Source organism: Papilio machaon, chromosome 16, assembly GCF_912999745.1.
Source record: "Papilio machaon chromosome 16, ilPapMach1.1, whole genome shotgun sequence".
Classification (NCBI taxonomy): domain Eukaryota; kingdom Metazoa; phylum Arthropoda; class Insecta; order Lepidoptera; family Papilionidae; genus Papilio; species Papilio machaon.
Genome location: NC_060001.1, coordinates 4,936,893 through 4,963,514, shown reverse-complemented (window position 1 = coordinate 4,963,514; position 26,622 = coordinate 4,936,893). Strand labels below are relative to the sequence as shown.

Sequence of the window (26,622 nt, the reverse complement as noted above, 5' to 3'; positions counted from 1 at the left end):
GTAATGCGACCCGTACGAGTATATATGAGACGGGAAGAGACGTAACTATCGCGGTTATTTCTGTCAGAAAATGTGTTTCTGCTACAAAACGTGTAATCGTCCTAAACAGTCATAGAAAAAGACACCAAAAATACTTTACAAGACGTTACAAGACAAGACATTACGACAAGGATCGTGTGACCTTTTTTGACATCGTCACGGGTGCCAGTGGACTATCATAATTTAGTTTGACTTATGCCCACCGGGTAAGATAGCTTTGTTAGACTGTAATTTTGTTTCATATAAAAAAAACTTTTGTTTAATACAAAAAAATATTCATATGGAAAAAATAACTAAAAACGTATGTAGTTACTAGGTTATAAGGTCGTAGAGTACACTCTAATAGTAGAAAAGTTAAAAATAAAAATATCATGCACCTGTATACATAAATAGTACATAATTTCATGTTACGAATTAATCCACTTAGGTTGCGTTTCGATACGCGGCCGCGCCCGCCCGTTTGTCATAGCGCCGCGGACTGTTTCATTCATTAGTGACCGAGTTCATCGCTGACCACCCCCCACCCGTTGCAATTTACACCTTATAGAGTTGGTAATAAACTCATATTGCTTTAACAACGTCTGAATTAGCACTGCTAGTTCAATAATGCTTAATGGAACTGCTAGGGTTGGTATTTCTAGAATATTAGTAAAAACAACGGAATCAATTTTCCAAGTAATATGTGTTAATATAATACAGCATCAGTTTGACATGATTGACCTTGCGATAAAACTCGCAAGAACTATTGGCCTAGCAAGAATATTTGACAATAGCTTTCGTATCTTCATCGTCAATTATGTCAAAATGTCAAAATTGTTATGAGATTTTTCTTGTACTTTACACCCAATAGGGGCGCTTCGCAAATTTCAATACAAATTTTCTCCATGGCGATACGATGGCGATTTGACGATTGTCACTCATATGACAATCGCCCAATCACCATGTCCATCACCAATTCATATTCATCACATTTAACGTGTCTAAAACTGTTAACTGTTCTTCAAATATATTCAATAATCAAAGGATATTCCTGTAGTTACGTAACTGACGACTATAATGACAACATTATGATGGGTTAACAAATGTCATGATAGTCAAACAATATATATCTCATTCCTTTAATCTTCTCCACTTCGCTTCGTTGAAAATAATCGCTGAAGGATAATGTGTAGATGTCAGGCGATCACTTATCAGCTGAAATGTATTTTCTGTTTAATAACGATTGAACAAGACAACGGTTCAACAAATTGTATTTATGAGTGAAGTTAAAATAAAATTCATACTTATACAATCCTTTCTACTTTTTTTTTTAAATTACATTTTAACTCAATCGGTGCATACAAAATTTATACCATTCGCAATCCAAAATTTTGGAAATTTTTCTGGCCAATGTAAGTTGATCTCAGATTTGTTACAACCATATAAAGTAGAGATCACAAGTGTGAATAGGTATATACAAAGCTAGTGCATGCTTTCGCGCACTTCACCACTTAACGTCAGGCGGGATCCAGGTCAAGTTGGTTTATTCATTGAGTTTCACCTGAGCAATATCAAAACGTCCACGCGAACGAAGTTAAGGACAACTATAGTGTATAAAATAAATTGATACTAACTATCTTCCAGCCCTAAGTGGTCGAGTGCGCGCTCTTGGCAAAAATGATTTTATAGCTTATTCTTCGCTCGACTCATTACTCGATTGCCGTCTGCCGTGTTCTCTTAAATTAAATTCAATGAGTCGTTGTTTTTGCGTTTTCATTTCTAATTGCATTTTTTTTTTTGTTTTAATTGAAGCTGTGTTACTTTTTCAGATAGCTTTATAGTTATATGTTTATGATGTCTCTTATCCTTTAGCATACTCAGATAAGTATTTCATTTATAAATAAGTTTAAAACGAACTTTAATAACATGTAACTCAAAATAGACGGAAAGATTAAGTTTTAAACTTCTGACAAATTGTATAAAGTTTCGAATAGTTGATGTCCGTTCATAGAGTCATAATAAGAAAACTTTAATCGTAACGTATCCGCGTATTTGATTGGCATATAACTTGGGTCAGTGAAACCGACCCTTGGTGGTCCCAACAGTTCGAAGTAAGTAGTCCTGAGCAAATAGGTGCGGTAGAACAAGGGAGTGCGTTTACGGATTGGGGACCCATTTTCCGGTTCAATCATCCACTTGAGACGGCTTCGTTGTCTGCGAGCCCTAGCCCTAGCAATCGGCGACATCGCGATCGTCAAATCCTAAAAAACAACCACAAAACGAACCTCTTACTTGAATTGATTTTTATTTGAATTGTGTATTAGTATTTTCGGTATAGATTTTTGTACGCGGTAAGATTTATATAAAATATTGAAACGGTTAAATAATAAATTACCCTGTTAACTTATAAACATACGAGTATGTTGTTTTATAATCTAACAATCGTATTCAGATAGTAAATTAATCCAGTTTTCTAAGAATTTCATCACAAGCTCTCCATCAATATAAATAACTAGGAGAATGAATATTAGATTTCAGTACCGGAACAGAGGAAACTAAAGAATAGACTGTTTTTAATTCCTTGTTTATTTCGTTTTACATAGTTCAATTTGATTATATTATTTATTGATTTGATTGTATTACATATAAAAAAATATACAATTTACAATAAAAAAAAGTAAATAAGAACTTACGAAATTTTTTTAAATACAAATTGAAAATAAATAAATGAATAAATATAATTCGCTATTATACTCTCATAAAAAATATTCATCTAGAGGTGACTCTCCGACTAGTGAAGATTGGCGGAGAGTTCTTAATGTTAGCATCCCGCTATTTGGGCAAAACCTAATTACGTAATGAAATGACAACTCATAATAAGAAGTAAAAAAAACCACGATGCTCTATAGATGTATCTGTTCCACGATTAAGGGACGTCGAGTTTCCCCTATTGATTACCTAAAAAGCGGAAAATAAAATTGTGGTTGGCGATTCCGTAGAAGCACAATACAATCGATGGGCCGCCAAAAAACATCGCTAAAGAACCCAAACGGCTACAAGACTGTCCCTTAAAAAAAAGCAACACTTAACTGATTAAATTTCACTCACATGCCTCAAGGGAGAACCATAGTTAAGCACACTATTCAAGTTTTTATTTCTGTAAGTTAGTTTCCCTTCGTACTGTTTAAGAAGTTTTGTTTTTTCTTGATGTTACCTGAAAGTTTTATGAACATTGCTTATAGAAAATTAACCCTTTTGTAAACTTATCTATGAAAAATAAATACACATTTTACTATAATATTATAAATGCGAATGTTTGTATGGATGGATGGATAGAAAGATGTTTCTTTGAAGGTATCACCAGAACGGCTCAACGGATCTTGATGAAATTTGACACAGATGTAGAACATAGTCAGAAAGAACACACAGGGTACTTTTTAACTTTTTTTTTAATGCCACGCGGCCAGAGTTGCGTGCGACAGCTAGTAGTTTTACAATTTACCTGGTAGATCTGATGACCATGTGTGTATGTGTGTGTTCCCGGTATCATCATATAGAAAAAGAGATGTTTTTGAAACCCGCGAATGAAAGATCTCAGTCAAACAGATGTATTTATTAAATTAAATTTATTAATTTAATATTACTTATTTTATTTTAATAACCATAAAAGGTTTCAGTGCCTGTTTACAATAAAATGTTAGTAAAGAAATTCTATTTAACAAAAAAAAAGAACTAAACTTAAGTTTAAATTCAAATAGTACTTCAAATAAAAGGAGATTTAAACAAGCGTGACTGAAAACGGAAGTTAAAAATGTCGTAGACTCTTCGTCAATATGAGAGTTACGCGAGAGATGGCGGCAAAGTTTCCCCGGCGCTCCGCAATCTTTATCGAATAAAGCAGTTTAGTAAACCGCAGCCGAATTGCCGACCGCCGCCGCCCGACATTATCTATTTATGAACAAATTTAAATAGAGCGCGGAATTGCCTTTGGAGGCTCTACTAAAAGGGATTCGTTTAGTTTACAGCGTACTTCCCTTTTAGTTTTATTATACTTGGCTTGTAAGATTTATTAATTATGCCATCTTATGTTCGTCGTTGGCTTTTTGTATTTACTATTTTATATTTCAATTATTTACAGATGAATGGTTTGGACTATCAGTGCATAAAAATGAAAAAAAAAATGAAATTTAGTGCTAGGTATAGAAATCATCTATATAAAGTAAGAAAAAAAATGAAATTTTAACAGTAAAATAGTAAATATTTACAAAAAAAAATCTGAAAAGTCGAAAGAGTTTAAATTTTTATAAAAAAAAAAAAAACAAAAAAATGGGACCCACCTGCAAGCACTTCCTTTCGATTAAAATAATTTTTATCAAAATCGGACCACCAGGGACGGAGATTCGCGGTAACACACATAAAAAAAAAAAAAATCAGTCGAATTGATAACCTCCTTCTTTTTGAAGTCGGCTAAAAAGTGAAATAGATATTTATATTTATATTTATATTTATATTTATATTTATATTTTAAAAATAAAGTTTCAATAACGTAGTGTTACACAAATTTAGGAAAGATAATAAAGTTAAAAAATAACAGTCATTAGTTTCCGACAGTGGGGGTGGCTTAAGAAGTTTCTAGTCGTGATAATATAACAAGGAGCGTAGGGAGAGGCCGGAACTAGGATTTATACAGTTTTTATTACTTTTTTACGGGGCCATAGAGGGCGCTACCGCTAACAGACATCATATGCGATCTAATATCACATAATAACTCCGATACGAGACCACATGTCTACATCGTACTCGTGTTTTTTTTCATAGAATCGTGTTAGTGAGAACTCACAAAAAAGATTACAAAAACTAGTTTGTTTTAAAAGTGCATAGCTTAAACGTGTTTATTTCATATTTATAACATTTATCTACGAAGATATTAAAAAGTGTATTTAAAAAAACCTTTACCAGGCTTTTAATAGAATAAATTGATTTTATATAACAGCAAGAAGAGTTATTTTAAAAATATCTATTAGACGAAGAATCAACTATTCTTTTCAGAAACAACGCTATACAAATGTAATGTGAAATTCAATATAAAATCGTGAAGCACCCTCTTGTTCTAGGGACGTGTAGAAATAAAAATAAAGGCGGTGTTCACGCTCAATGGGCGGAACGAGCGAGTGTTGTCGCTTGATAAGGACGATACCAGCGCCTAGTGAAGGGTTACAAACCGACATGACGCGACGTAGACTATTCTTTAAATGCTTACCATTTATATTCTGAACTTTTCATTATTTAAATACATCATAATACTTAAAACAAGAATCGATCAAATTAACATTAAATACAAACAAAAAACATAAATTCAAATAAACCTGCGTCACGTTTTATATCTAAAAAAAATAAACGATTAAAAAGAACCATTACTGTATACTGTTCATAATGGAAACAGACCGTAAAAACGAACAAAATTTAACGAACAATATGAAAATGCTTGGAAATTTTGATTGAAATACAATGCTATTTACACAAGTTATTAATGCGGGTCGCCGCGGCCGACCAAAGGACCATCGTACTGCGCAAAAAGACTCAAAACTAAATACAATTTATGAAAGAGAATTCTTAAAGAGCGAAGACGCTCCAGCAAAAAGATAATTCGGTCTCCCTGCGCCCGGGGCTCGCGTTTGTCTTTGCTATTGTGAACTTTTATTTCGTTCACTTTTATGAATTATTTTCAGTTGTTTTTTATCACCGGCTAAATTCAAATGGCAGCGGGGTCGAGGTCTGCTGCAGCTCTGTTTGTTCAGGTCGCGCACAAGATGGCGGTTCATTTTAATCTGCATGTCAAATAACTGTCCCTTGATGAAACAAAAATTACTTTTCGAAACTCTTTTAAGTTATTTATTTCACTTGAAATTTCCATTTATAATAGTTTGAGAACGGTAACTATTAGAGTAGCAATATCATATTATCACTCTGGTAAATGATATTTATCTGATCAAATATATTTAAAATCATACGGTGGCAAACGAGCAAACGGCCATTTGGATTCGCCGAAATAGCGAGGCGACCGTCGCCCATACACATCCGCAAATGCAGATGTGTTGTCTACCTTTATTTAAAATAATATTGTTAATAATAATAAAAGCTAATATTGTAAATAAAATAATTCAATAATCATGTCTAATCAATGTTTTAATATTGCATTAATCCGTTATTCGTTTGCAACTCACGTCGTTACAGAGTTGGATGGCATTTGGAATTAAACGTTTGTTACAGTGGCAGGCAAAGGAGCCTGTTTGGTTCTTATTGTCATGTTAATGCCAGTGTAGCTTCAGAGTTAAATTAACACTCACACGGCGCTCGAGCTCTTCACAATGACACGGCTAATTGCAGACATCCTTCTGAACTATTAATAGAATAATTATCCTTGAATGTTTAGACCCCGGGGTGTTCTCAGGATTACATCTGTCTCGACATTGTTATACAATTAAACATAAACACAAATCAGCTGCTAGTATAATCGTCTATTCACGTAATGTTTTATGTCAGAAGCTTTTTTCCCAGATGTTAAAATACACGCTAATAAAATCGCGTTTCTATTCTATAATGCTTAAGTCGACGTTTTAAAAGAACAAGGATGCGCTGACAACGACAAATAACGAGTCTGGCGAGCGAGAAACAGACGCGATAAAAAAGACCGGAGGAATGCAAGAAACGTTACTAAAGCTTAAAAAATTTACACGCATAGTGAGCGCGCGGCCGGCCGTGAAGAATTCCCGGCTGAAGCAAAGCAGTCGGAATAACGTCGACAAACAGTAGGAAGCGTTGACGAAACAAATGAAAAAGAATACCCTCTGAGCAGTCTCAAATCCAACGAACGTAAAAGAGATTACCTACGCCCCAACTGCTTCCGACTTGTATAAACAAAAAACGTCTCAATTCTCAATTTGCCTGCTTTAAAACAACGCGAAATTGCCAGAACACGAGCGGAAGGAATATTAAGAAACGTTTTTAATACGACAACAAAGAGCGAATTAGATTTATTTGGATTTTGATTGTGACAGTGAGGCGGTGCGACAATCTATGACGTTGATTCGATTCATCAAAGCATCGTATGTTTAATTTCTAATCTTACATTGATTTAAGATATTATTTTGTTTCCCCTTGAGACTAGAACTAAGTTGTAACATTAATATCAGATGTTTCTTCAAATAAATATGATCTCTGTATATTTTATACTTTTCGTTGAATGGCATTTAACATAAAGAATTCATATAATTAATATATATTTAAAAAATCTTACTTAATCATAACGTGTTTACATATAAATCGTATTCAAATCGAATATTCATAAATCAATGCTTATATCATTTTTTATGTTTTAATTTTTGCTACAGTCATAGGTAATGTAAACTACCTATTGTCTAAGGTGGGTTTCTAAGACCAAAATGTGCGTTTAAAACATATTGTTACTTCTGTTTTGTCTAAAATAATGACAGGGATGAGAATATGTTTTATACAATGAATTTGTTTTCAGAAAACAACGGGAAATTAATATTTTTTTTATTACACAAGTACTGTCTACAAATATTTCTGTGATAAAATAACTATTTTAGTACTAAACGTTTGTATACAAATTGCTAAAAACTTTATGTTTCCACCGCTTTGCAATAAAGAGTCGCTTTGCACCGCAATATAAAGCCAGCGGATATATTTTTGCGTTAGGCTCCCTTTCGCTGATTACACGCAAATTGTTATAAATTGAATTTTAAAGCTGGCCACATTGCGCGCCTCTCCCCGAGACCTCCAACGCTGACTACAAGATGTAACGGGACGATAAGAAGGGGTTATTTGTACATCATAGGGTTGCCACAAGAACAAAATATTTAACCTTTACTATTAAACAAAAAAAAAACAATCTTTTATATTATTTTGTTTTTTCTCTATTATACTTATCGGCGTGACCATCTTATAAAAATATCTCACTGTTGAAATTAATTAAATAACTCTTGTAAATACGTTCTTACAATCGATTAATTGATTAAAACTTCATTTATTGTAATTTTTAGATTAATTTACAAACGATTACTAAATTCAAACACTTTATTGTAAGTCTCATGAGGGTATAAATAAGAATGTTCCGGCGGCACAGAGTCAGTCTCAGTACGACCGCCGGAGTGTTCAGAGCTCTTTAAGGAGGCAAAAACTCTGCTGAGAAATATAAGGATATTCATCAAAGGCTGCGTTTCATTTAAGGATGAGCAATGCTAAAAATGATGTTAGTGGTGCTGCCACCACTGACGTTGTGTGTTTCTCATACACTTCGGGCGGTGCTCATCCGACATCAGAAGTGGGATTACAAGAGCTTTCAGCCCACGAATTCACTTCGGTAGCTCATCAGCCGCCTGATGAAGTAGAACAAAATTCTCAGCGATGATGGAGATGATGCAGAAGATGTCCGAACGGCGCTCCACCCCCAGAAACAAAAGTCAAGATCAATGATATCTACCTCCCATCGTTTGATCCGGATACAAACGTCGGTGTACGAGAGTGGTGCCAGCACATAGATCAGGTAATCAAAGCTTATAACCTTAATGATTTAGACATCCGGATGAAGGTGTGTAGCCTGTTGAAAGGACGCGCCAAAATGTGGGTAGATGATTGGATGGTGACCACTTTTAAATGGGAGAACAGTTGACCGTATCGGCGGAGAATGAATTAACCCAAGAAGGTGATACTGTTTCAAATCAACCTCTTCCATCAACCTCTCGAGAAATACGTATGCTGATCATCAAAATAAAATTGTAAGTACACATTTTATTACTATTAAACTACTACCATAAAGACCCTCCGAGATATCTACGAGACCCTGCGAGACCCTACGAGACCCTACGAGACCCTACGAGACTCTACGAGACCCTACGAGAATCTACGAGAATCTACGACACTCTACGAGACCCTCCGAGACATCTATGAAAAATCTACGAGACCAATGTTCAGAACATTCATAGTCATAACATTCATGATTATTTGTTTAGTAATTAATTCGCAACATACACTGTTGATTAACAATAGGTTACTGATTAGTGACAAGTTGCTTACAGATAGCGAACTCAGAGAAATACTCTTCAATGATTACAGGTGAACAAACAGGTTTCTACTAGGCTGGTGCAGAGCGCGCACCGCCTGTCAGCATGGCCGTATCGGCGTGACCATCTTATAAAAATATCTCACTGTTGAAATTAATTAAATAACTCTTGTAAATACGTTCTTACAATCGATTAATTGATTAAAACTTCATTTATTGTAATTTTTAGATTAATTTACAAACGATTACTAAATTCAAACACTTTATTGTAAGTCTCATGAGGGTATAAATAAGAATGTTCCGGCGGCACAGAGTCAGTCTCAGTACGACCGCCGGAGTGTTCAGAGCTCTTTAAGGAGGCAAAAACTCTGCTGAGAAATATAAGGATATTCATCAAAGGCTGCGTTTCATTTAAGGATGAGCAATGCTAAAAATGATGTTAGTGGTGCTGCCACCACTGACGTTGTGTGTTTCTCATACACTTCGGGCGGTGCTCATCCGACATACTAATAACAAAGGTAAATTTGTATTTGTATTATTGTATTAGAAAGGTGAGGAAAAGATAAGATAGGCCATTGTTAACCTTACATAGTTAAATCGCTTAAAAATCTCATCGTCTTTTCCTATTTTATTATACAATAATTCCATAAAATCAAAAGTCATTTATAAATTTGAAGTAATTAAAAAGTAGTGTGCCAGCCCTATATATATTAACAGTATATAATAATAGGGATGATTTCTTGGCTCTAAGCGAGCGTTTCATAACAACAAACTTTCATCCACCCTCGGCCCTCGTCACTCAGTTAATTTTATTTACATTTAATTCTGCACGTTTTATTAAGGGCTCAGGGGTTTTTATGACTTATCAAATTATACTTGACTAATTATAAATATCAGAAAACATTATGTATGTATCCTTATTATTTAATAGTAAAATATTATAGTTTAAATAACTGAAGGGACTTTAAAATATGCATAAAGGGAAGTAAAAAAATATAGTGTAAGGGCGCAGTGTAAAAAAATTAAAAAGTATGTTACTACGAACTTACTGCACTACAAAACCAACAACATGGGCAATGTGAAACTTTTTATTATAAGTAGACGAAAAAACGGAAGTAATTGATTTTTGATAGATATTTATTTACTAAATTAAATAAGTAAATAAAATGAAAAGTAAATAAATAATACAGCGAAGATCTATACTTAAAATCACTTCGATAAACAGAAGAGTATGAACACTTTCCTTAGACGTAAAACCTAGAATTAGTGAGTATAGTTGGAGCGTCGTCGGACCGCGATTCCGCCGCATTATTGCGGGGAGCCGGCCTTTATTGCTCAATTTGACTTTATTTAACGCAATTCTCAGCCGGCGGGGGTAGCGGGGTTGTGCGAGGCGACCGGGGGACAGGGCAGAGGCTCCCCACGTCTCGGAGGCTGACGGCGAACAGATGAGGTCCCACTCCAATCCACTTAGCACGCGCCAAGCCCGTAGGTGATCGCAATCTACGCTAAGACTGGCAACGCTTTGAGTGCTTTCGATGCGATCTGCTAATGGGAATATCCATTGGACTTCTCTAGTTATATCGACGATGGAACTCAAATTTCCATATGAAAGTAAGACTTATATATTACTAACATTTAATCATACAAAAAGGGAATCTGAATGCTGATTTTTACGTGAAACTTGGCTACTTCAACTTGTCAACTTCTTCTCTTATGCCAGTTATATCTTCTCCGATTCTTTGAAAATCAGCGTTTTCATGAAAAAAGCAAACGTATTAAATAACAACAAATGAAATATAGAGTTACAGTATTTATATAAAAGAGGCGAATTCGCGTTAAAATGTAATATTTGATTATTTTATTTTTTGAAATCTTAATTGTTAAGAATAGTTTGCACGTTTCTAAATTAGTTGTACCTGCTTGGACGAAGCTGCAATTGTCTAAATGAAAATAACATCGTTGCCGGCTCGAGGGACCAATGTTTATTTTGGTATACACTAGCGAGTTTGTACTATGAAGTAATCTGGTTAACCGTCATGTTTATTGTGAGCGCGAGATGCGGCGTCAAGTGGGCCTCAGCCGTTGGCTTAGAGTTGCTACGAGGAGGAGCGGTGCGGCGTGGGGAGGTAAAGGGTGTCATTTTCACGCCGGCATATTGCCCGCCGCCGGCCTGTAATTGAATAATGAAATTGTAGCGAATTTCCACGCAGGACGCTATGATTTTTTTTTCGAATAGCATTCCGATAGGTGATGACGATTTTTTGCATGTGACGTCACCAACAGATGTACTCGTACGTATTAATTAATGTGTTAACTGCTGACATTAGTACTAAACTAAACTAAAAATTTAAGAAAAACTTTATTTCGGCACTCCAAATATAAGAATATCCCAGTAACTTGCTACTCTTAAAATCATTTTATTGGGGTTTAGAAACATTAAGCATTCATAATTAAATCATGGGTTGCCACGATATTCCTATGTCGCACTGATCTACAATGCATGGCATATTTCCAACATGTCATCCCTCTTCCAGAATCCAACGCCACTGAATACTAAACCGAATTTCCATTAACCATTTCTGTTTACGGTAAAATTTCTTTTCTCATCAAATGAGATTTATTTCCCTCGCAAAAATATGTAAAGTTGACGGTGCGCGCGAGACGTCGCGGTGGCGATAGCGCGCGGCAAGGGGCTGCTGAAATTAAAAGGATATCTCGGTAGTCGAGTCACGCGAAACATTAACCTCGCCCCGCAATAAACCGCGCCCTTAAGACCTTCATTCAGAATTAAAATTTGCCGGCTGATCTCTCCGAAGTGACTCTCTCTGATGGATTACGAACTCGAGCGTCGCCTTGTTTAATTCCAGCCGCCGACAGCCGTCGAGCGACGTCCAATTATCCCAAAACTGTCATTTTTAACTTCCCGACGACAGGAGGTAATACCAAATTCTTCAATTAACTTGATACTGTGTATAATGTGCAAACAAATTAAATATCAACAAGACGCCTGTCCGTCTGTATTTCCGAAATTGTGTTTAATTACTTTACTTTCTACTTTGCGATAAATGTAACGAGTTGTGTCAAAATTTGTTCAGTTAAAGTAATTTCTTTAATAAGTTTAATTACCCAAAGTAAAGCGAAAGCCAACAGGTTAATATCTCTGCACAAATTTCGGAACGGATAAAACGTTTATTAATTATTTTGAATTACAAATTGTGTTTTACATTTAATAATAATAATAAACTCATTTAATCCATTCAGAAAGCAAACAATAATTGGAAAGTAAACAATAATAATGTAAAATAAAAAAAAATAACAAACATTTTGATTAAAACATTACTCTAACTAGACACCAACCGTACAAAACTGTGACATAATAGACAAGGAAGGAAAAAAGAATACCTTTGTATTCAAAACACTAGAGCGACGATTATCACTACAGCATGGAGGTTATGTGCAAAACTGTCATAAAATGAGATTGAACTCATCATGATTACTAACTGCGTCATAAAACGGAACGACAACTCTGAAATAATGAATATAAAATGCAGTAAACGAGTTAACAGTCGGTAGAGAGAGCGGGGGTGCCGGCGCGCGGGGTACAGTTTTTTCTCAAATCATTTGTCGACGAGCACTTAGTATTCAAGGCGCGGCTGCTACGCGACTTACATATTTTATATTTATTACCACTAACATCGTCTATGTTTTAAAATTGCATCTGCCTTTAGAGTATGCATCTTATAAATTTCAATTTTTATAATGTTATATCATACGCACATTATTCGTATAACGTCTAACTTGTTAGTGTTTACAGAAAAATCCTTTATAACATTAGGTTTGGTATTTCTAGGATGTTAGAAACCACGTAATAAATTTTTTCAGGTACCTGATGTGCTAAAATAAAATCTTACTAATATTATAAATGCAAATGTTTAGATGGATACAGTCGATGGCAATACGATGACCATTATCACAAATACTTCGTTTTGAAATCCTATTGCATAATAAAGAGTAAAAGGAATAATTGTGACACAAACATGTCATCATTTGATATTAACAGTATGAGAAGCAAAAACGGCGACGTGTAAAATCAATAGACGTTGATAAAATCAATCAGGGTATAATGAGAGGAACAAACAATGACCCTTCAATAATATCTCGATATCCGCGCCGGTGTTGGCACAAGAAATTTGGCCGGGCCAATATCGAAGGAATCCCTTCGAGGGAATCGCCAATTTTAGGGTAAATCGAGGGAGATAATTATGTTTGGAGTTAGTTATTGAACAAAGTCAACACGCGGCGAGATTAGTTAGTCCTGTATCGCTAACGGGACACCGGCCATTCTTATTTATATGTCTACAAGATATACACTAAGAAAATAAACAAACATTAAACAAGTGTTAGAAGAATTTAAAAAAACTGAGGTTTTCGTGACATTTATATTCTTAATACGTTTCCGATTATTTAAAGAACCTATTTACAAAATTTCTACAGCCTATCTACCAGACACACACAGAGACGATAAACAGTTACTTAAATCTACACTAAAGGTTTTTATATCATCATCTCATTATCATCATAATTATTATCATCCTTTGTCTTCCCATTCCTGGACATAGGTGTTTAAGTTCTCTCACAGTAATAATTAAGCAAGTCTGAAGGCGCACGTGTTAAAACAACTAGCAATGGCCCGCGACATCGTCTATTATATGCCCGCATCCATCAGCTACCTTCCTGTCAAAACAGCTCAACCGTTTCGGAGGTTACCCGGAACAAACGCGGACAGACAGACATACAAAAATTTGAAAAGTTTTCTTTTCTTTATCTACAACATAAGTATATCATGTGTACGAAATGCGATTTTTTTTATCTTTACATACAGATCCTACAATTTTTTTAACATAGATATATTAAAAGTATTAGGTTTAATATTATTCAATTGAACGTTTTACGTAAATACTCGAACATTTAACATTCAGTTGTATACACCAAAAGCGTTGTAGAAATAAACATGACAACATAAACATAATGTTGAAAATGTTGAGGCAATCATTACACGAAACTAAACACTTTGCAAATTAGTGGCGACGTAACGTTGTCGTCTCGACTTCACACAGATCAAACAACTTGGCGCTCACATCCCTAAAATAATCCTAGAGATAGTGATGTGACTTTGCTTAATATTCGATAATATACTAAGTACATCACTAATGGTAAATATTCGTTATAAACATTTAATTATAAAATATACTAGCTTTTACCCGCGACTCCGTCCGCGCGGAATAAAAAAAAAGAAAAGAAAATGGGGTAAAAATTATCCTATATCCTTTTCCTGGTTCTGAGCTGCCTACCCACCAATTTTCAGTCAAATCGATTCAGCCGTTCTTGAGTTATAAATGGTGTAACTAACACAACTTTCTTTTATATATATAGATATATTCTTTATTTGTAGCGCAAAAACAAGAACCATTTTTAAAACAACTACTTAGATTTTATTAATTACAAAATTTCTACATTAAAATAAAAATTGCAGTCAATTTTTCTTTGAACATTTCGTAATCATATGGAAACTATTTTGAAACTGTTTGAAAAAACAACATTATTCATATTAACACCATTTCGCATCTCTAAACAACTGAATGTGATTTCGCTAATCAAGCCGGTGTCGCTACAGTGCGTTCCCTGGGGGCGCGAGCTAACCTATCAGTAAATTAAACTTAGGTAAAGTTCTATTTCGATATTAATTGCATACGTACTTTTACTATTGGAACTCTGTCACAGTAAACGATGTGAACAAATAGCGGCAAAAACTTCACATTGCATTTTGTAGTATTAATAAAAAAATATCCTCAGTCAAATTGTGTACAAAAAAAAATAAAGTGTATTTTAATTAAAATAATAATAATTTTTTTGAATTTGTATATCTACGTGAAATTAAAAACAATAATAAATCACCATATAATGGATTGTATTAAATAAATAAGACTGTTTTGTTGACATTATATTTATAATATTTATTTGGACGTCTCCATGAGTATTTGATAAACCTTTTCGGGTTATAACTGGAGATATATAAACGGTTTTCTTGTTTTAAATACGTTTTGATTACAATATTAATAAATTAATTTGGCGCGAGGAAGACTTACAGCGATAATTACAACGGGAGTATTTATCTGTCGGGGAATTAACATCTGTAATTAAATGTTAATTTAGATATTTGATGTACAATTTTAAAGGGATCAGTAATAATTTAGATTTATAGAGACACTTGATACATAACAGATTAATTTCACGTCAATCGAATTAATAAGGAACAAAATAATTAAGAAAAGTCCATTCTGAATATTTCTAATCCAAAATTAAAATAAATGACGACGATGTGTTATTTTTTTTAGAAATCTCACTAATATTATAAATGCTAATGTTTGGATGGATGGATGGATGTGTCTTAGACGTTATCTAAAGAACGGCTCAATGGATCTCGATAAAATTTGGCATAGATGTAGCACATAGTCTGAAAGAATACATAGTTTACTAATAAAAAAAATTTAATACCGCATGAACGGAGTCGCGGGCGACAGCTCGTGATTAATAAATTAACAAGTAATAAATAAACAGAAATTTTCTTTTAAGAGCCTTAAGCTTTTACAAGAATCGTGAAATTTATGTAGATTATTATTTTAATTTTAAAACCGAGCTATTTCTAACTACTTTAACCACTCAGAACGAGGGATCAAGTCTAAAACATTAACAAAACCAATAAAGTACTTACCTAAAATAAGTTTCGAAATTCACCAAACTTATTTCCCGCACTTGAACAGTCATTAACTCAATTAACTCCACCTTCTGTTTACACTTGTAAGGGATATGATAAATTAGATTTCATGACAGAATTTAGAACGAATTACGAGTAACTTAATTATGAACGTAACAGAATTTTTAAGTCTTTTATTAGCATAACTAGTTTTTAAGGCGACAACATAGACTTTATTTTGGAGCATTGTGCTTTTAGATTTCGATGATTGAAGAAAATTTAAACACTTGCAATATGTTACCCCTTAGTTTTACAAATTTTCGAATCAAGAATTTCGAATAGGGTATAGGTTATTCTTGCAAACTGTTAGATTTCAAGCTTAGTTAAAGTAATAAATAGGTCGAAAAGGTTTATTAAATATGGCGGATTCTATAAGAGAATGTCGCGGCTTCGCTTGTCAGTCGCTCGGGCTTCGTTAGCATTTTAATTACCTGTCGCGCTTCCGAGACGCGACCAGCTGAGTCCCGCGCCCTGTCCTTTACCCTATCTGCGTTTATAATGCTAATATGCATGCTTGAAGAATAGTACTAACAATTTTGTATTACCTTAGATGAAAAATCAGACCTAATCGCACAAAAGAGACAAAAGGATAACTAAAATGAGGAAAAATTGATATATTACTGACTCTATGCATAACACACCTTTTGGAATCATTAGCGCGGTGACTAAACGTTGTTTAGTCTGTAAAATATATTTTTTATTCATCAAATTAATAGTAAAGATATTATGTACATTTATAAGTTGACAAAGCGCCACAAAAAGCAGACAAAGAAAAACTCTATTAAGATACAAGAGGCGATATTAAAATGAACGGCCGAGTTAAATCTATACGCTGGCTGCGGCTGACGGGGCTTATTTTATGAAAGTTTCCTATTAGTTCCTCCTGCGCTCCTTGCTCGAAGTTTCTTTGTTCAATGTCGAGATTGGCAGTTCGATTATCCTTGGCTTCTGTAAAAAGGCATATAAAAATTAGTCTGTAATGTCCTAGACTGTTTAAGCGCTCCGCGGGGAGGCGAGACGGGCGACGCGCTTCGGAAAATTAAACCTTCTCAAATGCAAGCACCTGCTTAGCCTCAGGAAAAATGATCGCTTGCTAGCTTCCTCCTCGCAGCTATACAAATTAAATTATACCTTCCGGTTCATTTATCTTTTAAATGAGCGGATTATTTACTTCCAACTAATTATAAGATTTTGCACGCCTTTATGTTGTTTTGTTATAGTCTTTGTTGAAACTACTTTGTTAAAGTAATTAATAAGTATATAGTACTAGCTGTAGCCCCCGACTCCATCCGCGCGGAATTAAAAAAACTTATTTAGTAGCCTATGTGTTCTCCCAGACTATGTTTACTTTATCAAAAAAACTCGTTTACACCCGTGAGTGCGTATTTGTGTTTAGTACACGTAGTTAACTAGATTAAGACATAGCTTTTAACATAAAAAAGTAAAACTCATCATTTTGATACTTTGGCCATTATACAAAGGATCCATCGTTATTTTAGGAAGATTATTTGGTCTGTTTGGTGTATTAACATTAATTGGTCTGTTTCCGAAATTAAAATAAAATCAATTAATAATTATATGTCTACCAACATCCCCGAAAACAAAGTCTCAAGTTATAAAGAAGAGATGTTTCCCTCGGCAGAGCACGTTTACGTCCTCTTTATTATTTTTAAGTCTATCGGAGTTCCCCCAAAGGAAACTTTCACCTCTCTCCGGTCGCAGGATGAAAGTTAATTTCTTTTGGTGTATTTTAAAATTAATTTTGCTTTGTACGACCGCACGCCCGAGGACGAATTGTAAGCTCGCGAATTGTAAAAGCTTTTAGTTACAACGCCGCGGAAAAATCTCACTTTGAACATTTTAACGCCGTTCATTCGTTCTTTGTTGAGTAATTTACAAGTGATCTTTTAAGCTACAATTTTACGAATAAATGAATAATATGGGTGTAAAACTAAAGGCGATATCGATTGTTATTACGATGATGAAGTCGATTTAAAACATGAAATGTAACATTTTACATTTTTAAACTGGATGCATGTATGCATGATGTATTTCGTATTATTGAGCATACTTATTTTTGCTCTAAATCTATGTCGTATAAATTTGAATCCAATATTTATCACTAAATCCATCTGTAACATATTGTACATTGTCGTATTTTAGTTTCAAAACAAAAATAAAAACCTATAAAAGCTTAGTAAATATGATCAGGCGCGGAGGGCGCGGAGGTTGCAATGAAAATGCATCGGACAATTCGAATGTGTCCCCGTGCTGGCATATTTCATACTAATGTTTCAATGCAAGCCTCTATTCCACATAGACAATATATTTTAAAATATGCACATAGAAAAGTATCCGACACGATTCCGTTTGCCTTTGGTTTCCTTTAAAGATTAAATCTTTTCAAGTTGTTTGTTTTTTCTATTCTTTCTTCTAATCTTTTAAATTCTAAAACCTTTGTTAGTATTCCGAACATAATATTCTTTACATAGTACAAAAATAAAATAAATGTAAATACCATTAAATTATATGTTGTATGTATGTATATAAATAAAAATGAAGATGACTTACTAATTCGATACCTCATTCACCACTTACAGGTTCCTGATCATTGCCAAGTTAAGATAAAGCTTGATGCGCGAGCGATGTTGCCTTGAAACCAACCTTATTGCACCTAATGCGAAGGCCGAAGGCGCGATAATACTCCGTAATTATTACATTTGTAAAAGGTTTTAATGACTTTAAACCGCGAAGCAATAAACCTATCGAAATCGCATCTGCAATTCTCCTAGTGTTGCGGATGTCCATGGGCGTCGATGATCACTTCGGTGTTCGCGCCGCTCGTTTGCCCCCTTCTCTTTTATAAGTAAAAAAAATAGTTATTAACAAATAATTTTATATGAATTTACCTCTATACTTATTTTTAAACTGTTAAATATTTTTTTTTTCCACATAACATTTGTCGATATGAATACTTTTTCGCAAAGTTTCGTACTAGGCCCACTGATTATTACTACACCCTTATTTTTCTTTTTACAAAAACACGATAAATAATGCTTATTAGACGGACTGTTGTGTTGTTTGAAAATAGTGTCCTCACAGAATATCTTAACCGTCTCCACAGGTCGAGCGGAGAGCAGCACAAAGGGCGCAACTTCAAAGGCCGCGGCAAGGATCAAAGGGGCCGCCCCTAGATAACATAGTCGGATAAAACCTCCACCGCCGTAAACGTTTGATATCCGATTGTGGACTGAAGATCAACGGCCAGATGAAAAGGTGTTAAAAATCGTCTTTATAAGGTGGTAAGAAAGTATTAGTTGCTCTTTGTGGTTGATCTATTTTGTTAAGAGATCAAAAGGACCATTTAGGTTAAAGGAAGCGAAAGCCTCTTACAGGAAGGTAGTAAATTAACCTACGTCTTATTTCGTTTTGTGACAATTTTATTTACCAATGCCTTTTACAATCGTAAAAAGTGCAAGCAGATTATTTTCGATCAATAGATTACTTCACAGTCAAGGAAAAAAGTCAATAATATTTAATTTTTTATTCAGTGCAATCACAAAAGGGTAGGATTATTAAAATAGTCTGTCTCCGAGGTGCACTACCTCCACTCCATAGTATCTTTAAGTTTCTTTTAATTAAATTTCTTTAAGACTTGGATTTTGAGGTCAAATATTGTCGGTAGCACAACAATGAAAAAAAAAAATGTTTCAGGAGTCTTAAGTTTATATTAATTAAACAATTTGTACCAACTTAAATTTTAAATGATTAGGTTAGAAAGCAGGAAAGAATACGCAGTGGTAGCAAATCTCATGAAACACCGTATAGATGAACACAAGGCTTTATCTCGACGATCATGCGTTTGTTTCATTTCGCAGTTAAACCCGGTCAACGCGTGATGTCCGGGAGTGTATCCGGGTGTGTTCCGGAGACCGGATTAACCGGCTATGTCCGGATGTGCCGACAGCAGTATTCGTGCCGACGCACTCCATACAGCGATTAGTCCCACTGCCCTTCTTGTTCGAGTTCGACCCGGGTAATGCCCGGATAAACTTCAGAAACAGATGAGTAAAACCAAATATTATTTAGAACAATATTTCGTATTGATGTTATATTACTGTCTATTATTATATGTGCCAGCTTTTATGTTTCAAATAATCTGATTTAAATGTGAAAAGAAAAACTAGTCACTATTGTTAAATTCATTGAAGATATTACAGATTTTACTTAATACAATTCTTTGGATAATTTATGCAAAAAATATGTTGTGATTATTTTTTTCTATCAATATGTCAAAAAGTTGATTAGATTGAATTAAAGAAACAACGAAATTTCCTTATATGTAGTAAATTGATAGCGAATAAATGTTTCGGTAAAGCTACGAGTATCCAAGGATGCAGCGCTGCGGTATCAACAGGACGAAGATAATTCATACTTGATGGTCACGCGTATTCTTGGGGAATTAACACACATTTTGAGATGTTATTGCTTGAGAATACACGTAGTTGTCGAGGAGAAAATCATCAGTCCTTGAAGAAATAAAAAGTGAAGATGTTGCAGAAAGCTTAGACGTTGCATTCGTACAAATCTCTAATGAACTACATTATAGTACCGGTTGTTGAGATAGTCGTACTGCTATAGTATGCGGCTCATTAAGTTATTGTCCTAGTGCAACGCTAAGTTTACTACAAGAATCGACAGGCGACGTGAAAATAAGGTGTTACGAAGCAATTAAGATATAGCCTCACCAATAATATAAAAATTCTGGCCAGGTGGTGATTAAATTGCCTACTTTATTACACCGCTTTCGAATATACGCAAAGAAGTTCAATATTTTTCTGCAATATGTGATTGATTTATATTCATGGTCAAGCTATACTTATATATATATATAGTTTTATTGCATATGTCTATGTAGTAATTGTGCGCATGTTAACGTCTTAATATTTCATTGTATTATAACCTAATTTGATGACACAAGGAGGTTGTTATGTAAGCTTTTACGTATGTGGCTTTGTATGTATGTAAATTAATTTATAATGGCCTAGAACTTAAACGAATGAATCGATTTTAAGGAGTGAAGTGTCATTCAATGCCTATTCTTCCTTGGAGTGTAAGTTCAGTGACTCGAGTTTATTTTCATAAAACTTACAATCAGGAATTCAAATTATGTATTTGATGTAATTTATCTTGTTATGATAATTGTTATTTTCAATTATATGTATTTACTACTGCTGCAACTAATACTATATATGTATTTATATGTCATATGCCGTTGTCATCTTTGTAAAGGGCTCTTTCTTATTGATATTTACGTTCACTATGTCATATAGACGGTCAATTGAATTGTTTTTTTATATATTTTTATGTATTTATAAAAAATAATTGAGTACCGCTAATTCTATTTCGTTATTTAACTTCTTTTAGAATGTTACTAAAGTTATTTAACTGTATTAGAAGCAGTTGGTGTTGAAGTTAATGCAGAGACCGTGGTGAAATGCAGCGAACACCAGCAACATCGGGTCGACTGAGCGACATTTGACGATTGTGGAAGGCAAGAATTGGTAAGAAAATAATTTTATTTAAAAAACAGTAAACAGAGAAACGTCAAATTCCATACATGGCGGCCATTATGATACTTGACTTTTAAGGTATTTTGTAAAAATTGTGAGACATAGTTAAGTGATATTGTGAAATACAGGTAGCTAATGGTGTATAATTATATGAGAAATAATCTTTCATCAGATATATTTTGGAATGTATGGGACATAGTTTTGATTTTTATAGCGATCTCCGCTACCTATTAACATTTAAAACCATAGATATGATATTTTTAGTTTAAATGTATTCTACTCTATTGTTTAAAATGAGACAATTTATATCGTTTTGAGATACGAATACTAATACATACTAAGGGATATGATTTTTATATACTTATGTTTGTTACAGATTATGCTGAGAACACGCAGAAGTTATTGTAACTGTATCTTAAATCAAATTTGTTTTTGTAAATAACGTGTAATAAACGTGAAAATGTAAAAATCTTTAGTAAAATTTGTTTTGCAATTTGTAATTATGTAATAATTTTGTGAATACAACGAATTTATAAAAAAGTATTTCTTTCATTAATTTCTTCCTCTTAAATATTTATTTATACACACAGAAAAAGAAGAATTATTTAAGTATAGAAAAAGGTCTATTGACTGTTTACAAAATAAAAAATAAGGTTTTGCTTGGGGGCAGAAATGAAATAATTTATAATTTATCCAAAAGCTGTAATATGTTAGAATGTAATGACAATATATTATAATAAATATATACTATAAGAAGACCAAATATAGGATGAAAATAATAGTCAACTTTTAATGAAATATTTAATACATTCAACTAAATATCTGTAAGAAAAAACAAAGCCGACTTCCAGCATTTGCAAGCATGTTCCAAAATGACAAATCACAAACACGTTAAAATCCTAATAAATATAACTTTACCTAAATATTTACATATGATGTTTTAATGGCAGCGACGGCTTAAACACTACAATCACCTTTTTGTAGAAACGACCAGTTTCAGAGTTGCAAATACGACGACAGAAGTAACACATCACAAAATTCAGCTAAGAAGTACTGTACTGTACTGTACTGTAGATTGGAAACGTCATTAGAACCTAACGCCTAAAACTACAATAGTTTGTTCTTCCTATACTTTACACATTGTTATTTTAATCGGTTCACAAAAAGAGAATGTTAAAATTGCAAGATAGTATGTTGTACTCTATGTAGACAAACAGCAACTTCGCATTTATTTAAAGAAATAAATCTATCCATCCAGTCTATATCCATCTTATGCAATCACTTACCCTTCTTTACATTTTTTATAAGTACCGTCTGAGCATCCCATTTCATGAAATTATTTTTGACCAAGAATTTTAAACTTTATTCTAAGCTAAAATAGATATATAAACTGAATATTCATATTCAAAGCGGTTAACATCAATGTTAGTGTTCTAATCTAAGTCGTCAGCCTCAGGGGAAGCTCTAGGAGCCAGCCTCACCGCAGTCGCCGCGTTGCCGTTGCCCGGCGGCGGCTCGTCCACAGACAGCACCATGTTCTCGTTTCGTCTGCGGTCTAACGTCGCCATGTCAACTTTGGCGACTCTAATGTTGACATTCTCATCGCTAGCCGAGGCAGGCAACAGTTTTTTGGTGCTCTCAAAATCGCCCGCAGCCGAATTATTACTTTTAACCATTCCGATATCGCTGTCAGATTGTTTTCTTGTAATCTCCTCAATTTTCATGCCATTGTCACCAGACTGGTTGATAGAAGTATTCTTTTCGGAGTTCCTTATTAGATCATTATGTTGATTAGACAACGGCGAAGGTGCAATTGTATTATCATCAACAGTGTTTGTTCCCGTTGCTGTTGTCTCCGGGAAAGACAATCTTGATGGCATGACTTCACCCGTATGAGTTGTATTAGTCTGTGCGGTGGATACCGAAGGCGAAGTTTGAGTTGTAGATTGAGCGGTGTTTTGTACAGTTTGCGTGGTTGACTGTGTGGTAGGCGGAGTGGCTTGTGTGGCGGTGCCGGGCGCGTCGTGATAGGCAGCGCCGCTAGCCAGAGCTGCGATCCCCGCTAGCCCCATCATGCCTCCCATACCATGGTGAGTCCGGAGGAGTAGCTGCTGCAGGTGGGCCTGCTGTAGTATTACAGGCAACTCGTAGTGATGGAAGAAGTACAACATGGAGTGCTGCGAAGAAAAAATAAATTAATCAATCATGTAGTCGTGTGTGACAACGGGTAAGGTAAATATTTTAAAGCGTTTTGGAGAAACTGCGCCACCTCTTAAGGTAACCACAGCACAAAGTAAAACTTCTACAGACAAATAAATGAGCAATTCATGACAGTACTGGCGTCTCGTCTTTATTTATTTCTGGGTCAAAGTTCCCTCCCCTCATGGCACCAGACGTAAGTTTTAATTAAGAAACTTGTGACTGCTCCGACTCAACTTTTATTTGAAATTATATTTCTGATCCCCCTCGTTTTGAGTTTTTTTTTTCGAGCAGCGTGAAGGTGTAACGGGTTAACTTCGAGGACAAGTTTGGACATCTTTATGATTTATTATTCTTCTCGTGAAACACGCCACGAGATAATTGAAAAATATTTACGATCTCTACTCAATGACAAATCTTGTAGTCATTTTAAAATTCCAATTTCTCTGAGACTATTAAGGCTAGATAGTTGTTATTTTAAAAGTTGTCTAGATTTTTTTAAACATTTGATACGCGTTACGTAAAAAGCTACATAGCTTTTTAGAAATGAAAATTGATTCTCAATTAACCAAAAGCCGCCGTCACAGTATGTCGATAATGAAAATATGTCAGTTAAGCGGTTACTGTACTGGCGCACAGTAAACGGCGGTGATGCCTTAATTAACGAGATCCATATCCTAAATCAGGTTGCGAACATCGTTACTGCAAATATAAAAAGGATCAAACGTTTAAAAGGTATTTAATGGACAGAGATGATGTCCTTTGTAACGTCCATTAAAACGGGCGCTTTGAGATTTACCTCAACCCCTATTAAATAGACAGCTGCTGGTAAGTGAATTGGGCACGAATTTTTGTTTATCAATTTTAGATCATTTTTGTTTTGTGTTGATTATGGTTGGGGAGTTTTGTGAAACGACGACCTTTCGAATATTTACTTTAGAGTATATACTTTTTATGCAGCGAGTCATGACTTTACATCTCCACATTAAAATAAAATTAAAAATACCGCGGGAAATCTCTTTGACATCGGTAAACTACGGTAGGCAAAACTAAGAATTAATTTATCTTAAAGTCTCCCCATCTTTAATATTGGATCTAGTTTTTGGGACATAATAAACATACATAGTTTATCAGTGAATCATATCCACACATTCCAAATTGATTCTTTTATTTTCAAACGAGAGAAAAATGGCAAAAAGATGTTCTTTGAGATAAATTTTTTAACCGACATTCGCCTCAAACACTTTAAGAGCAGCGCGTTGATTATGCCAAGACGGTAGAAAATTCTGACGAAAATAAAGTTATTTACATTTAAAACGCAAATAAAAAACACAACGTAGTCTAAGGAACTTTACTTTGTCAGGTAAAAGATTTTTCTTTCTCAAATATGAAACGGTTAAATTTTTTAATAAAGAATATACTTTTGTGAAGAGATAAAAAGGAAAATCGACCGTTTCACTTGAAATCTAATTACCACTGCTTGCAGGTAAAGTTTGAGTTTAAAAACAGATGCATATTATCGATAAAGTCACAGGACTATCGTATTCTCAGAATTGTTTGAGTTATGATATCATTGATTGCTGCCAAATGGAGATGTGTTTTGAAATTGACACAGTAAGCTTTCGTAGTATGGTAGTGTACACGTACACTATCTGTCAAAAGCAATGACACAAATTCTATAAATGATTTTGCATCAATGTATTTGGTAATCATTAAATATTTAATTTCATAAACGAACTCCTCAAATTAGATTAACATTTATATTAAGAGATTATTATTATTATTGATGAAGTGATGAATTACCTCTTACTTAGGTAAATCGCTAAAAATGTTTACTAAAGTAAACTTAAAAGTTGAACCGTAATTTGCAAGAAATCAGCACGTTTATTACACTAGGGTCAATTTTTCGTTATCGCGCACGAGCCTGTTGATTTAGGACTTTGTAGATATCTAAACTTTATTTTAAATTTCATATAACTTACATATTTAAGGTCTTATCAGAGATTAGGAAAAAGAGTCTTTGATTTTTAAAGATAAATTTTGAGAAAACTCAGTGTACTAGCGATATGATTTAAAAAATAAAATTATTTCTATTGTAATATACTAATACTATATCAATCGTGTTTAAAATGAATGAACCGAAGGCGTTAGTAGGGAATGGTATGCGCGTCGCGTAGCTCGGAGTGCGAGGGGGATGCGGGGTTCGACTGGGAAGGGCACCGACCTCGTGAAATATGATTTTTATTAATAAGTTGACACGCTCGATGATTATAAGATAAGCCCCCACTTTGCATTCCGCAGGCCCGTCATGTTTTTCGACTTCGCTTTTGCCACACAGCCTACTCAAATCGGGCCTCGCCTCGGGCCCTATCCCTCTTACGCGGAGTAGGTATACTTAATTAATACAATATGTCTGTTATCATTATTCCGTTATGGAATTTCGATATAAATTGCAGACCCGTATCACTTTTGCATACCGTTATCGATAAAGTCTTGACATTAGCAAACTGTCAAAAAACTCTTGGATTCCATTTTTATTTCTAACGTAATTGTATGAACTATTAATTAGTACGATCTGAAAATAAACAACATTATATGTCGATAACCTAACGATAGAAAATTAAATCTATTAGAAACAAAATGACAATTTTTAAAAAAGTATTAAAGCAAAGCAATCAAAACCAACATGGAATGTTTATTGCGACAGTACGAAGACTTCATTTGGGTCTATCGCGAACAACGGTCTGGGCAGTGGGAAATGTGGGCAAAGTGGGCGGTGAGGGGCATTGGGCAGTGGACAATGGACAGAGTTCCGAATGGTCAGAGCGGCGTGTTATTAACTTCCGCATACGACGCATTCGGAAATAGAACCGGAACACTCAATCTTTGAAATAAAACTACAATCAGAAGGAGCTTTATATGAACTTTAACGT

At 34.4% G+C, this 26,622-nt stretch overlaps 1 protein-coding gene across 1 annotated transcript in view; it reads right to left on the bottom strand.

The window, feature by feature from the left end:
* Positions 1-22,753: 22,753 nt before the first annotated feature.
* The window catches only part of LOC106711189 (membralin), an 84,711-nt gene continuing 80,842 nt past the window's right edge, over positions 22,754-26,622 (bottom strand). The window contains exon 10 of the mRNA XM_045681585.1: positions 22,754-23,667. Within this exon, the coding sequence (XP_045537541.1) occupies positions 22,924-23,667 (744 nt within the window). The 3' untranslated portion in view covers positions 22,754-22,923. The remainder of the gene's footprint in view (positions 23,668-26,622) is intronic.